The sequence below is a fragment of the Dromiciops gliroides genome, chromosome 4 (assembly GCF_019393635.1).
Source record: "Dromiciops gliroides isolate mDroGli1 chromosome 4, mDroGli1.pri, whole genome shotgun sequence".
Classification (NCBI taxonomy): Eukaryota; Metazoa; Chordata; class Mammalia; order Microbiotheria; family Microbiotheriidae; genus Dromiciops; species Dromiciops gliroides.
The window spans coordinates 409,832,683-409,848,645 of record NC_057864.1 but is presented as its reverse complement, the minus strand read 5'-3'; the positions used below and the strand labels follow the sequence as shown (position 1 = coordinate 409,848,645).

At 41.3% G+C, this 15,963-nt stretch overlaps 1 protein-coding gene across 3 annotated transcripts in view; it reads left to right on the top strand.

Moving 5' to 3' along the window:
* The window catches only part of RPS6KA2 (ribosomal protein S6 kinase A2), a 599,568-nt gene that overhangs the window by 483,521 nt on the left and 100,084 nt on the right, over nt 1–15,963 (top strand). For all 3 annotated transcript variants that reach the window (XM_044005229.1, XM_044005231.1, XM_044005230.1), the window contains one exon: nt 11,881–11,951. In XM_044005229.1, coding sequence (XP_043861164.1) covers nt 11,881–11,951 — 71 coding nt within the window. The remainder of the gene's footprint in view (nt 1–11,880; nt 11,952–15,963) is intronic.

The following is a 15,963-nucleotide window of genomic DNA, read 5'->3' as shown; positions in this document are numbered from 1 at the left end:
ATCTTTCCCCCAAAATATCTGTCCTTTTTGAATTCGCCAGTTATTTTAATGCCATTCATTGTCATCCTTCTTGTCACTCAGACTTAAATCCTTAGAATTATATTTTATTCTTACTTCTTTCTCTATCTCCCACCACTAATCCAGTTAGTCAAAAGTCCTGTTGATTCTATATTCACCATAATTCTCATAAATGATCCTCTGTTTCCACCCCCCACTATTCAAATTATTGTTCACCACTCATTTAGATTATTGCAGCATTTGTCTGTCTCATCTCCCGTCAGCTTCTTCCCCCTCTAATTCATCCTACACATTGCCAAATTAATCTTTGTAATATACATTTCTGATTATAGTCCTCCACTGCTCATATGCCTTTGCTGGTTCCCCATTGCTTACCAATAAAATGCAAATTCTTTAGCCTGGAGAAAAAGAATTCCCTAGAGAGACATGCACAGAAAATTTCATATCATAAAAACTACTCATGCCAAGGAAAGTAGTTTTTAAGATAATACCACTTATGACTTTTAACATAGTGTCATTTATGACACGTTCAGAGTCATAGACATAAATAGTTTTTTTCACTAATTAATGTCCCATAAGTTAAGTAATCATCCCCCAGTAATGCAAACAAACAGTTAAATGGCACAGTGGATAAAGCACTGGATTTGGAGACAAGAAGAACTGAATTAAAAATTCTGCATTAGGCACTGTGTAACTATGGGCAAAACACTTAATCTCTCTCAATCTCAGATTCCTCATCTGTCAAATGAGGATAGTATTCCCCACACCTGCCCTAAATTCACCCTAGGAACTCTCTGAGGGCCCTTAATTTTACTTTCCCCATGTGTCATTTGAAAATATATAGGGGGGCAGCTAGGTGGCGCAGTGGATAGAGCACCAGCCCTGGAGTCAGGAGTACCTGAGTTCAAATCCGGCCTCAGACACTTGACACTTACTAGCTGTGTGACCCTGGGAAAGTCACTTAACTCCAATTGCCTCACCCAAAAAAAAAATGGTAATGAGGAATAAGTGTAGGGACCGGATGTATGATTTCATCAATGTAGGGAATTCTTGGGTTAGGGAACTCCTTCTAACAATGCCCATGGTCCCTTCTCCGAAATTTATAGTGATATAGAGTTGCTTAGAGTGATGGGAGGTTACTGTGACTAACCAATTATCACACAGTCAATATATGTCAGAGGAAGGACTTGATTTTCTGGATTCAAGGTAAGTTCTCTATCCACTATGCCACACTCTTTATTAATAAGAAATTATTAGTTCATTCAATTCAATTCAAGAAATGTATAATTCATCTTTATATATAGCTTTAAGGTTTAGGAAGTACTTGCCTCGAAGCAACTGAGACCAGACTTTGCCACTTTCCCGTCTGCCACTTATTCCATGTAAAATGTAAATCCGTGGTGAGCCTTCTCCCTGGTGTGTGGCTGCCTCCGTGCCATAGGTAAGGCTTAATGCCAAGTCCTTCTGGGTGCTACTACTTTGTCAGACAGTGGCAGATAAGAAGAGAGTAGAGATGGTATCTCTGTGTTTGCCTCCATTTTGAGTCCCTGGGAGTTCTTCCCTAACGTGCTTAATATGAACCACCCAGACACACACAATCCTGAGCCCTCCCCTTGCACTTCTTGATTTTTAAAAATTATCATAAACTCAAATAACCATCACAGACTAACAAGCCAAATGAACAAATATAATAAGGAATAAGGTCTTCCATAAAATGTAAACACTCAGCATTTAATAGAATTGTTGTGATTGAGTCTCCTTGGTCACATTCAGCTCTTTGTGACCCCATTTGGGGTTTTCCTGGCAAAGATGCTGGAGTGGTTTGCCATTTCCTTCTCCAGTTCATTTTACAGATGAGGAATTGAGAAAAACAGAATTAAGTCACTTGCCCAGGGTCACATAACCATTAAGGGTCTGAAGCCAGATTTGAATTCACAAGCATGAGTCTTCCTGATTCCAAGCCCAGCACTCTATCCACTGTGCCACTTTGCTGCTCAGAGTAAATTAGCCAAATTAAAAGACAACAGCCCCACCAAAAAGTATTTTCCATGTGTCTGTTTGTTGGGAGGGAGGAGGAAAAGGAAAGGGGAAGAGAAGGAGGCAGTGAAGAGAGAGGGAAAAAAAGCAGAGCAGGGCAGGCAGTGTGGAGGTTGTACAAGGAAAGCTGACCCCAGAATCAGGAAGACCTAGCACAGGTCCCATCTCTAATAGCTACTGGTTGTGTAACCTAGAACATGTTATTTACCCACTCATTGCCCCCGGGCAACTCTCTATGCCTGTAAACTGCTCAATAGCTACATTGGTTGAGAAAATGTATTCACTGAGAAGTTCCATATATCAATAAAATCATATATCTGGGTAGATATATAGAGAGAGATATATTAAATCTTAAAACTCTACTAAGACTTTAGAGACACCTGGGGTGTTAAAGGAGAGAAAGAGAGACACAGACACAGACACACAGAGACAGAGACAGAGAAACAGAGAAAGACACAGACCCATAGTCCCATAGACGGATAGAAGTAAGGAATGCTATGATCAGCTTTGCCTCTGATACATACTGACTATGTAAGTGAATCCTTAGTGGCTAAGGCAACTATTTAAGATTTTAGGCTTCACAGCAGGTACCAATTTGTAATGGCAGTAGTAGGTTCTCACTAGGAATTTCACATACAAATGAATTAACAATCTTGTCTAAGGAAAAAACAGAGAGAGAAAGGGATAGATAGATAGATAGATAGATAGATAGATAGATAGATAGATAGATAGATAGATAGATAGATAGATAGATAGATAGATAGATAGATAGATAGATTATAGATAGGTTGATAGATTATAGATAGATGATAGATGATTGATAGATGATGGAAGGAAGGGAGGAAGGAAGGAAGGGAGGAAGGGAGGAAGGAAGGAAGGAAGGAAGGAAGGAAGGAAGGAAGGAAGGAAGGAAGGAAGGAAGGAAGGAAGGAAGGAAGGAAGGAAGGAAGAAAAATGATGGATGGGTGGGTGGGTGAATAGATAGATAGATGATAGATTATAGTTAGATGATAGATGATTGATAGATGATAGAAAGAAAGAGAAAGAAAGAAAGGAAGGAAGGAAGGAAGAAAGAGGAAGGAAGGAAGGAAGAAATAAAATCATGGGTGGGTGGGTGAATGGATAGATAGATGATAGATGTGTGCATACATAGAGACATATGCATTTATGTATGAATATCTACATTTGTATATGTACCACAAAACCTCCTAAAACATATTTCCTGTTAATAAAAACCCATGTTGGATTTCTAAATAAGTATAGTCAGTTGATATGCGTTTGGGGTTCTGCTGATCTGATTTTGCATCACTTCACAAAGGTCTTTCCACATAGTCTTCATATTAATCTTTCTCTGTACCACACAAATCCTCCAAAACATTAAGATGTTATAGACTCCAGTCTATTCTCTTCTTCTCCCATCTTGAACTGCCTGTTGTTTCCCGTCACATCTCTTGGCTTTCCATTGGGGTGTGTAGATGGCATGCTGCCTACATAACAAATCTGACTCTGCAGAAAAGCTGCTATGATCAGCCTCCTGGCGCTGGCCAGCACCATGCCTAGTCATCACCCAAAACACATTTGAGTGACAGTCTGTGGGATCACAGTGTCATCAGTTTCAAATTGGAAGGGGCCTTAGAAGTTCAGTCCAGCTCCTTCATTTTACAGATGAGGAAACTAAACACCTAGAAAGGCTTAAATGACTTCTCCAAGGTTACACAGGTAATAAGTAGCAGAGATAGGATCTGAAACCGTGCAGCTGTTCATTTTATTTGCCAATTGTTAAAGACAATTCCTTATGCCTGAGTTTATTTGCGTCTGTAAATGTGTGTACAGTGTGACAAAATCAGAGGCACAGGAGAGACAAGAGAAATGCAGAAAGAAAAGTTCCCTAAAAGCTCTGCCACTTATAAAATGGAAGAAAATTGGTTTTGTCTTTATTTGCTCCAATCGGCCACAGCTGAGTAATCACAAAGAGATCCTGATGGGATTCCTTATTGTAATGAGCAGCAGAGAGAAAAGCCTCCTCTTGTCAGTCTCCAACTTCCCATTGAAAAATCCCCAATCTGGCTTTGTTGAAAGCACATCCTCAGCATGGTTTAAGTTGATATCCAGGGGCAGCTAGGTGGGACAGTGGATAGAGCACAGGCCCTGGAGTCAGGAGGACCTGAGTTCAAATTCGACCTCAGACACTTGACACTTGCTGGTTGTGTGACCCTGGGCAAGTCACTTAACCCCAATTGCCTCATCAAAAAAAAAAAAAAAGAAAAGGTTGATATCTAATAAGAGAGGGACTGTGAAGGTCAGGAAGCTCATGGGATCATAGTAGTAATAATAATAATAATAATAATACTTGCATTTCTATAGCATTTTAAGGTTGTAAAGCGTTTTACATGTATTCCCTTATTTAAGCTTTATACCAGGTTAGGTCAATGTTATTATTATCTCCATTTTATAGATGAAGAAACTAAGGTAGGCAGTAGTTAAGTGACAAGGCTAGATATCTATCAATATCTGACACAGCATTTGGACTCAGGTCTTCTTGATTTCATCGGTCTCTTTATCTACTATGCTACCACATTGCTTCTTTAGATCTGAAAGGTATAATAGGATGCCAGAGTAAATTGGCAGTTGTGTGCAATCATCTTTTTTATTGTACTGCGTTATGGAAATGTTTGTTTTATTCCATGAATAAAATAAAGAAAATCTAAAAGAAAAGAACTCAAAGGGACTCCTAGAAGTCATCTAGCCCAACCCCCTAATTTCAGAGATGAGGGAGATGAAGGGAAGTTTAACCAGACACATCAGATGATTTGTCCAATGTCTCAACAGTAGTAAATGGTAGGATTTGAACCCAGGACCTCTGCCTCCAGAATTAGTGCTCTTTCCTCTGTATCTGTCTCCCTAAAGTGAATCCTCTTTTCCTCTGGTAATAAAAATAATTATAACCCAGATTGATACAGCACTACATTTCACAAAATTCTTGACAACAATCCTATTAAATAATTCGCTCAAATATTGGTATTCCCACTGTACAGAGGAGTATACCAAGGTGGTACAAAGGTGAAATGATGTTTGCCTACAGTCAAACAACAAGCCTGTAACAGAGCTGAGATTTATACCCAGGTGTTCTGGCTCTGCATCTGCTACATTCTTCATAGTAACTTCTGAATCTATTTTGCAGTAAACGGAATGGTCCATTGGGAGGGAATAGGGAGAGATGTAGTGTGTATATAATAGCCTTAGCTCATGAAGAGATCAGCCCATAAAACTAATTTGGTTCATGAGGCACCTTCTGTTTGCTTTGCTAAGGAATGTTAAAAGCCATTAAGTTCACACACCAAGGAGACTGTTTGGTCTCCCACATAGTAACTGGTTCACTTCAATGGAGAAGGACAGAAGCCTATAAGAAACTGCAGCTGCATTTCTTTGTTTCTTTGTTTCTTTCTTTCCTTCCTTCCTTCCTCTCACAGAGTCGTAAAAAGACTGTATTGCAGGGGCAGCTAGGTGGCGCAGTGGATAAAGCACGGGCCCTGGATTCAGGAGTACCTGAGTTCAAATCTGGCCTCAGACACTTGACACTTACTAGCTGTGTGATCTTGGGCAAGTCACTTAAGCCCCATTGCCCTGCCAAAAAACAACAACAACAAAAAAAAAAGACTGTATTGCTTTTCTTGAGCAGGAATGAATTTCTTCTGTTAGGAACTTGTAACTTGAATAAAACATTTTTAATTATTCATTTTTACATCCTTAAGACATTATTAGGTGGATAAAGCACCAGCCCTGGATTCAAGAGGACCTGAGTTCAAATCCAGCCTCAGACACTTGACACTTACTAGCTGTGTGACCCTGGGCAAGTCACTTAACCCTCATTGCTCTGCAAAAAAAAAAGAAAAAAGAAAGAAAGGAAAAAAAAGACGTTATTAGCATACATACCTCTACATCAGGCTGGAAATTACTTTTCACAAGGATGTTTTGATTGATTCTTATGGCCCTTTTCTCTTTTGTTTTTCTGCTCAACCTATTATTTACTTGATATGGGGAACTCCTAGTGTGGGTATGCCCTTCACTCATGCTGATTGGCAAGTCCTGTGCATTATAGTCTTAGAGAATTTCCTAGGCATTAAGAGATTAATTTTTTTTAATTTCATAGCTTCAGAATCTGAGGACTGGAAAGGATCTTAGAAATTATCTAGTCCGGTCCCTCCCTTCCGGACAGCTAGCTGTTGCAGTGGAGTGAGTGCCAAGAATGGAGTCAGAAAGACTCATCTTTCTGAGTTCAAATGTGGCCTCAGATACTTAACTAGCTGTGTGATCCTGGGCAAGTCAATTAATATTGTTTGCCTCAGGATAAAGCACTGGCCCTGGATTCAGGAGTACCTGAGTTCAAATACAGCCTCAGACACTTGACACTTACTAGCTGTGTGACCCTGGACAAGTCACTTAACCCCTATTGCCCAGCCAATATATATATAGTTTGTCTCAAAATGAGATGCAGAAGGAAATGACAAACCACGCTAATATCTTTGCTAAGAAAATCCAAATATGATCACTAAGAGTCAGCCATGACTGAGCAACAACAACAACAACAGTCCCTTCAGGTTACAGATGAGGAAAAAGAGATGCGAACTTCCCCAGTTAGTGGCAGAAGCAGAACTAGAGTCTAGGTCTCCATGTCAATGGCATTAGTACCACACAGCCTAGTGAAAACATCTCACGACTCTTGTTTACGGGAACCCTCTCACCTTGGTCTTTCCCACGTCCCTTTCTTGCAGAATTTTTTAGGTAGGGCCATCTTTACTAACAAAGGATTACTTTCACATTGTTTAGGCTAGTTGTTCTCAAGATGTGCTCCAAGATATGACAAGTATTTATTTATATCTAAATGAAAGATATATAGGCAGTCCCTGATACAAGACAACTATAGAAGAATAAACAGTTGACTTATGTAACCATTCTACTGAGTATGCATATACGCCGACATGAATGTCCTACTCAGATGTAAGTTTTTGGTGACAGGGACCATAAACTTCAATTTTCATTCAACCTAGCGCATATGTATAAATGTTTGTCCAATTGAACTGTGAATGTGTATTGCATAACCTTTAGAATCGGGGTGGCACTTTTAATTCACTTCAAAGATTTCCATCAGTGACATAAATTTAAAGTCATGGTCAACAAGTAAAATTTCACACAGGAGCTAATTTCTAGCCCCTCACTCCCCAGAAAGGCCCAATTTATGGACCATGAAGGGTCCTACCTTTCCTGGACCCCTAAGAACTTCTCCTATAGGGCTCCTTAAGCCAGTCACGTCTAAGATTCAATCTTTGGATAATAAAGAAAATGTCCACTTAGGGATCTCTCTGCTCACTGTCCTATTTCTTAGCTTTTTAATCAGAGGCACAATACATGACAGCAGCAGCTGTGAAGCCCATCCTGATAACTGTGTAGAGACTGAATCTATAACCAAAACAGGGGCAGGGCTCCGTGTAAAACCCACTCAGCGGAACATCAGGGTCTGGCCTTGGCAGGTGGTAATTTGTAAATGATTCTCCAATAGCTCTTGCTAAGCACATTCTGCTCTAGGCTGGGTCTCAAAGGTGAGATGTCTTTTTTTCAATTTACTCTGAATAACTTGGTCAGTATCAGTGACGATGTGGGCTATTGAGCGAAAAGGTTTAATATGCATAATGTTCCAGGGATTGGTATAAATCAGTTCCTGATTAAATGGGATGATAAAATGCCTTCAAACAATTCCTGAGTGACTCTATTCCTGGCAGTCATAATGAAATGATCTCTTTCTCTGGGTTTGAGAAGGGCTGTTGAGGAAATAGAGATGAAATTTAAGTAGACCAATGATAGCTTGGAGAAAAACATACCGAAGGTATGACCACGATCCTTATTGAGAAGCACATATTGAGGAGTAATGTGGACACAGCACAGCTCTGAGTGCTGTGTAAATCAGGCCCACAAGCATCATTGGGCACCTATTGTATGGCTAGCACCTAGATACCATCCCAGTCTATTGCCAGACTTAGAAGTCTTCCAAGAAAAGGCAGGCTGGCTATTGAATATTAATAGCAATACATGTTTTATTAATAGCAATGTGTTTTATTCAGCACATTTTAACTTAGATAAAGGAAAGCTTGTGGTTTAACTTGAGACATCTATTCCCCTGTTGAACACTGTGAATTGCCTTATCATTTTTTTCAGTCCTGTCTGACTCTTCATGATCCCATTTGGGGTTTTCTTGGCAGAGATACTGGAGTGGTTTGCCATGTCCTTCTCCAGATCACTTTTTTTTCCAAAACGCAAATACTTTTTTATTTATTTTATTCTGAACTTAAGAAATGAAAGAAAGCATTTCCATAACATAGTAGAACGGGGGGGGGGGGGGGGGGGGATGATTGCTCATTTACAGATGAGAGACTGAGGCAAACAGGATTAAGGGATTTGCCCAGAGTCACACAGCTAGTGAGTGTCTGAGGCCAGATTTGAACTCAGGAAGACGAATCTTCCTGACTTCAGACCCAGCACTCCAATCCATCTACCTGCCCTGTGAATTGTCAGAGACTTTTCCCCTGTATTTTATCAAACCAAAATCAGCCGCCCTACAACTCCTACTCATTGTTTCTAGGTCTGCTTTCTAGGCCCAAGACAAAAATAAAGTTTGATTCCTTTTCCATACATCCACCCTTGAAATAATTGATCAACACTATCTTGCCCCTTCCTGGGGCAGCTAGGTGGCACAGTGGGTAGAGAAATGGCCCTGAAGGATCTGAGTTCAAATCTGGTCTCAGATATTTGACACTTAACTAGCTGCGTGACCCTGGGCAAGTCACTCAACCTCAATTGCCTCAAACATTCTGGGCCATCTTCAGTCCTGGTATATATCTTACCACTGGATCCAGATAGCTCTGGAGGAGAAAGTGAAGCTGGTGACTTCACACAGCCCTCCCTCACTTAAATCCAATTCACCTCAAGCCATGACATGACCTCCTGATGTCACGGTCCTCTTGGAGAACAAAGGACAAACAACAAGTCCCTTCCTAGGTCTTTCCTCTCTGGAAAAATCTTCCCATTGCTTCCCTATGTCCTCAGTTGCCTCTAGATCCAGGCTTTTCACACTCCTGTTTGACGTACTATAGATGAGGTTCAAGTTTCCTAATGCCTTTTCAAAATGTAGAGGCATCTCAGATGTAGTCTGTCCAGGTCTGTATGCCAAGCACTGTGCTCAGTGCTAGGAATGCAAACATAAGCAAAAATAAATGGGAGGCAGCTAGGTGGTACAATGGATAGAGCACCAGCCCCGGATTCAGGAGGACCTGAGTTCAAATCTGGCTTCAGACACTTAACAATTACTAGCTGTGTGACCCTGGGCAAGTCACTTAACCCCAGTTGCCTCACCAAAAAAAAAAAAAAGCAAATATAGGCAAAAAGAAATATAATTCCTATCCTCAAGGAGCTTCTATTCGAAAGAGGAAGACAACACATAAAAGCAGGGTTGTGCCCGTAAATGTTTTACAACCAGCTCTCTAGGAAGGGGGGGGGGGGTGGCGCGCACGCGGATGTGTGACACTTTTAAGTTTAATCAGCATTTTGCTCATCCCTTTCTTAAGTCTAGACAATTAACAGAATTAAAAAATCAAGTCCTGATTTGTAGCAGGCAGGGAGAGGAGGAGGGAGAGGGAGATTGGATCTGTGATTACTATTGGGAATTCTCAGGTGAGGAAACCCCCTTTACCCGAAGTAGGTATTGGATTGTAGCCTCTGGAGCACTAATACTTTGAATAACTTGTCCAGGGTCACACAGCATGTGTGTGTCAAAGGTAGGGTTTAAATCCAGGTCTCCCTGACTTTGAAGCTATAAATTCATTCTTATTCTCTCATATTCTGTCATTCTCATTCTCCCCCCCTCCTCTCTGTCTCTCTCTCTCTGTCTGTCTCTGTTTCTCTCTCTCTCTCTCTCTCTCTCTCTCTCTCTCTGTCCGTCTCTGTCTCTCTCTCCCTCTTTCTCTCTCTCTGTCCGTCTCTGTCTCTCTCTCCCTCTTTCTCTCTCTCTCCCTCTTTCTCTCTCTCCCCTTGTCTCCCTCCCTCCCTGTCTCCCTCTCCCTCCCTCTCTCCCTCTCCCTCCCTCTCTCCCTCTCCCTCCCTCTCTCCCTCTCCCTCCCTCTCTCCCTCTCCCTCCCTCTCCCTCCCTCTCCCTCCCTCTCCCTGTCTCCCCCCCCCTCCCCCCCTCCCCCCCTCCCTGTCTCCCCCCCTCCCTGTCTCCCTCCCCCTCTCCCTCCCTGTCTCCCTCCCCCTCTCCCTCTCTCTCTCTCCATACACACATAAAGAATCATTACGAGGCGGGCAGCTAGGTGGCACAGTGGATAGAGCACCGGCCCTGGAGTCAGGAGTACCTGGTTTCAAATCCAGCCTCAGACACTTAACACTTACTGGCTGTGTGACCCTGGGAAAGTCACTTAACCCCAATTGCCTCACTTTAAAAAAAAAAAAAAAGAATCAATACTAGGTAATGGACAAGGTGGAGGCACTAGCAGCCGGGTTTGATCAGGAAAGGCCCCGTGAAATAGATGGTGCTTGACCTGAGTTTTGAAGGAAACCACCTGTGGTCCCTACCTCAAAGGGTTGTTGTGAGGTCCAGATGAGGCTGTATGTAAAACACTTGGCAAATTTTAAAGCCCTATGCGAATGTCACCCTCTTATGATTGCCATCCTCGTGTGCAAAGGACAGCACATTTTATTATTGTGGAGCTGTCTCCAATCATCCAAATAGGCAGCGATCTGAAAATAGCTTTTCAGAAGTGGGACCTGAATTTCAAGGGGGTGGCCATAAAAAATGAGATGGAGAAATATGCCACGGCGTTAGCCTAAGCAATCAAGCGTGGCAGAGATTTAACAAGATCACATAAACATCTGCTCCATGGCTGCCCTCCCTTGTAACTTAAACTGCCAAAGAACCATAGGGAGAATAATACTTAGCTCGCTTCAATTAGAGTTGGGATCTTATCAAGGGCTGCTCTTTTGGGGGGGGGGGATGAGTAGGAGCTGCGCCTTGTAAATCAAAACTAGCCAGATGTTAGTATGACTGTGATAAGACCATGTACATGCTTGACTAATGCCAGCTTACATCTAATTTAAAGCTTTGTGGGCTAAGGGAAATGAGTACTTCAAAGAAATTTATTGTTTGGAAAAAGGCAAGCCTCAAAACTTGCTTTTCATTAGCGATTCCAGCCTAGCAGCTATCCATTTATTATTCTTTGCTACCTGGAGTGGTAAGGGCACTTGTCTTGTGATTTTTCTATTTCCATTTCGGTTCCATCTCCTTAAAGCATAGAAATCCATCCAACGTACTTGGCATCTCTTATCCCTAGAGTGTATTAGGGAGAATCTTGGAGGTGCAATCAAAAGATCTGGGTGTGAACCCCAGTTCTGCCACTTACCACTTACTAGGAGCATATGGTTCCCTATATGTAAGCCTCTGTTTCCCTATATGTAAAGTGGAGGTGATGATAATACTAATACTATGTATCTTATTTACCTATTATAAAGGGTAAATGAGAAAATTATTTTATAACTATACCTATTGTAAAGAGCAAATGAGAAAAATATTTTATAACTATAAAATCATTATGTAAATATAGCAAATGTAGTTTGTTACTGCATATTTTCCAAAGCACTTGCTTTTGAAGGAGCCAGTTTTCTAATCCCTACAATACTGATTTGTGTTTTCTCCTACCTGGGTCACTGAGTCACTGGGTTTATATATCTATAGTTTGTGAGTATATGGTCATGGGATTCATAATTTCATTTGTTGTTCTGCAGTTTGAGATGCTGACAGGGTCACTACCATTCCAAGGAAAGGACAGAAAGGAGACCATGGCCCTCATCCTCAAGTAAGTAACAAAACTCATTTGAGCACAATTCTCATTTATTGGGGCCAATCACTAGGAGTAGGAAGAATTTCTCAGAAGAACCAGATATATAAAGCAATGTAAAATGTTCTTGATTTGGCAGGGGCTCTTTTTTTTTGCAGGGTAATGAGGATTAAGTGACTTGCCCAGGGTCACACAGCTAGTAAGTGTCAAGTGTCTGAACCAGGATTTGAACTCAGGTCTTCCTGAGTCCAAGGTTGGTGCTTTATCTATTGCACCACCTAGTTGCCCCAGTAGAGGCTTTTAATATGAGATCTGTAAACTTTTAAATTTTTTTTCATAATTGTATTCAGTATAATTTATTTTTAGTAATGTTAAATCTTTTAAATGCATAAAATAAAATACATAATTGAGAAGAGATCAATAGGCTTCATCAAACTGCCAGAGAAGTCCATGAAAGAAACATTGTTAAGAACTTCTTCTTTAAAGGAAAGACTTAGCTGGAGACAGCCAGGAGAGCACTATGGGGGAAGTAGGACTCACAGGGCAAAGACGCCAAGGCATCAGAACTCATCACCCAAACTGGGACTGTTGCTGCCATCTCTAAACTGGTCTAACCTAGTGGTGGCTCCCCATGCTAGAACTTGAACTGACACCACTAAGGCAGAATACGGAAGGGATATAATCAGTGATGTTACCAAGGATCGTTGGCCATGACAGTCTTAATAACACGACAGGGGGTCATAGTTCATTACTGTATTGCCAGAACATACTCCCAAGACCCTTTGCATATTTACACCAAGCTCTCAACAGGTAGGACTTCTGGTTCCATCAAGGTGGCTTAGAGAAGTTAAAGAAGGCCAGGTGTTTTAGGGGAAGCCCTCCACTCCCCTTCTGCTCAGATGGCTGTGGTCAGTTTTCCTAATTCACAAGCAAGGATTTGCCAATTATCTGGGAATCTGGGAATTTCTAGTTTGGAAGTAGAGGATTACAGACATGGATTTCAAAAAAGGAAGAGGCCAGAAAGGAGGGGCTAGCAGGAAGGAGGAAGTAGCAAGGGGCATGGCTGGGGCAGAGACAGCCTGGGGTTAGAGAAATATTAATCTGGTGCAGTACTTATTAATATCGTCTGATGCTAAGCTCTACACTTGTTTCTAAGGGTACATTCTTAAGTTAGGTGATTGGGAATAATGCTAGACTACTAGTAATGCATTTAGTTGCAGAGTATTGACTCAACTTCCATCTATACATGAAACAAATATCTGGGTGTGAATAATCTCACTGAAAGATTCTGGTGAACTCTCTAGCCAAGAATCAATGTTTGCAATCAGAATCCCACACTTAACCCCCAGGATAGTTGTGAGGGCGAAATGACATATTTGTAAAGTGCTTTGCAAAACTTTGGCAAACTACTCCAGCATCTTTGCCAAGAAAACCCCATGGACATTATGGTCCATGGTGTCATGAAGATTCAGACACGACTAAGTGCAAACAACACAAACCTTAAAATGCTATATAACATAACGATGCTTATTATTATTCTAGAATTTGTTGTTGAGTCTTTTCAGTCGTGTTCAATTTTTTGTGACCCCATTTGGAGTTTTCCTGACAAAGATGCTGGAGTTGTTCGCCATTTCTTTCTCCAGCTCATTTTAGATGAAGAAGCCAAGACAAACGGAGCTAAGTAACTTGCCCAGGGTCACACAGCTAGTAAGCGTCTGAGTCCAAATTTGAACTCGGGTCCTCCTGACTCCAAGGCCAGTGCTCTATCCACTGTGTCACGTAGCTGCCCCTCGAAAGCTTGAGGGGGCCTCTAAGAACAGTTATTCTAACCTTAGTGACTTGTTGAGTAGAAACCCCAATTAAAAGTTACTTATGGGGGCAGCTAGATGGTGCAGTGGTTAAAGTGCTGGCCCTGGATTCAGGAGTATCTGAGTTCAAATCCAGCCTCGGACACTTAACACTTACTAGCTGTGTGACCCTGGGCAAGTCACTTAACCCCCATTGCCCCGCAAAACAAACAAACAAACAAACAAACAAACAAACAAAAAGTTACTTATGTTAATGGCAGAGGTTCTGAACTCAGTAATTTGTTTTGGCCACCTTGTGTGATGAACCACAAATGCTGAGAGGCAGTGTGATTTAGGGGATTGAGAGAAGCAAAAGTGATTGAAAGAGAGATTTTCTTCTACTACTTGCTCTGATTGACCTTGGGCGGGTTACTGACCCCCTGCCAGATGCTGATTGTGATCAGCATCATTTTGCAATTGCTAGAAGAGAAACGCAGCCATCCTCCTCCTTGCTCTGGGTAATCCTGAAATTGTTCTCAATAGCCGAGTGTAGACAATCACTTATGATGGGTCAGGACTCCTGAATCAATCCCTGAAATTGAGTTTGATTTCTTCTCTTGATCCCCCATACCAGCTCTTTCTATACTCCACTGAGATTTAGATAGAGATGGACTCTCCTATCAGTTTCACAACACATGGCTCACTCATCATTGCAAAAACCAACTCTGCATCTGAAGTTGATTTCATCTGGTGATGCATAAGAAGAGTTGGGGGGATGGGAGGAATACTTTAAGTTGCCTCTGAGTGACTGTCAGTACTATTACCCTGGTTCAGCACAGATACAATCCAAGGCTCTCACAAGAATGAACCTATGCCCTGGGACTGCTTTTTGCCAGCCAGGCTCTTCCTAAAGTGGGTTCATATTCCCAGGCTTCTCCAGACCTGGCCTAACCTCTTCACATCAAGGGTTTAGGGCTTTTTTGTGGTTCGTTGGGTCCCTTGGGCAGTCTGATGAAACCTGCAAACTCCTAAAATCAAACTTAAATGGATAAAAAAAATACATAAGTTTGCAAAGGAAATCAATTTTTATTTAAAGTATCAAGTTCCAAATTTTATCCATCCTTCCCTCCCCCTTCCCTGAGGCCTTAAACAATCAGATATAGGTTATATGTGTACAATTATGTAAAACATTACCATATTAGTTAATTTGTATAAGAAAACTTGAATAAAAGGAAAAAATGAAAGAAAGTGAAAATAACATGCTTCGGTCTGTGCTCCATCAATATCAGTTCTTAAATTTTTTTAAGTTTACAAACCAGTTTCAGGAAGTGGAAAAGTCAAAAGAGAAAGGGGTAGGATTGGCATGGGGAAAACGAAAGAGAGGAGGGAGGGAGGGAGGAGACAGTGCACTCTGGAAAAGCTTCTACAAACTCACAATTAAGAGAAAGAAATTACAGGCAGCAGAAGAATCCAAAAGCTAGTCTGCTTAGCCACCCTCCACCCCCAGCCCTGCTGACGGTGCATCCATTTGCCATTTTGTACAATAGAGAGCTTCCTGAAAAGTGGAACAGAAGCTAAAATTTTTGTAAATTAAATCCGATTTTAAATGTAAGAGGGAAGCAATTTAAAGGAACCCTATTGTGAATCCTTTTGCAAAACAAATAGCCCTGCTGCCGCCACCTACCAGCACCAACTCCTAATTTTCCCCTTTAAAACAAATCTGAATATTTATATATTTGTCCTTTAAAATAAAGCACACCACTCCCTAATTTATTTGGAGCTGTGACTTCAAAGCATCAGCTCTTGGAGAAGAGAGATTGTTTTATTCGCTGTCTTTTCATAGCTCCAAAGCCTAGCACAGTGCTTGGAACAATGTAGGCATTTTAAAATTCTTTTTGGTGAATTATTTGCTTCTTTATAAGATGAGCCATGCTCATTTCATTTAAAGAGAAGAAATAGAAACGGTTCACTGGGAAAGAAAGGCCTAAATTGACTCTTTTGATGTAGGTAATAGAAAAGATTCTACACATCTTGCCAAAAACCATGAGATGTCTTCTTTTCCTCCTCCTGCACCTCCTCCCCTCCTCTCTTCTCTCTCTCCTTCCTCCTCTTCCTTTTCCTTCTACTTCTTCCTCTACTTTTTCCTTCTCCTCTTCTCCTTCTCCTCCTTTTCCTTTTCTCTACTTCTTTCTCTCCTCCTCTCCCTCTTCTTCCCTCCCCACTTCTCCTTCTTATTCCTCTTT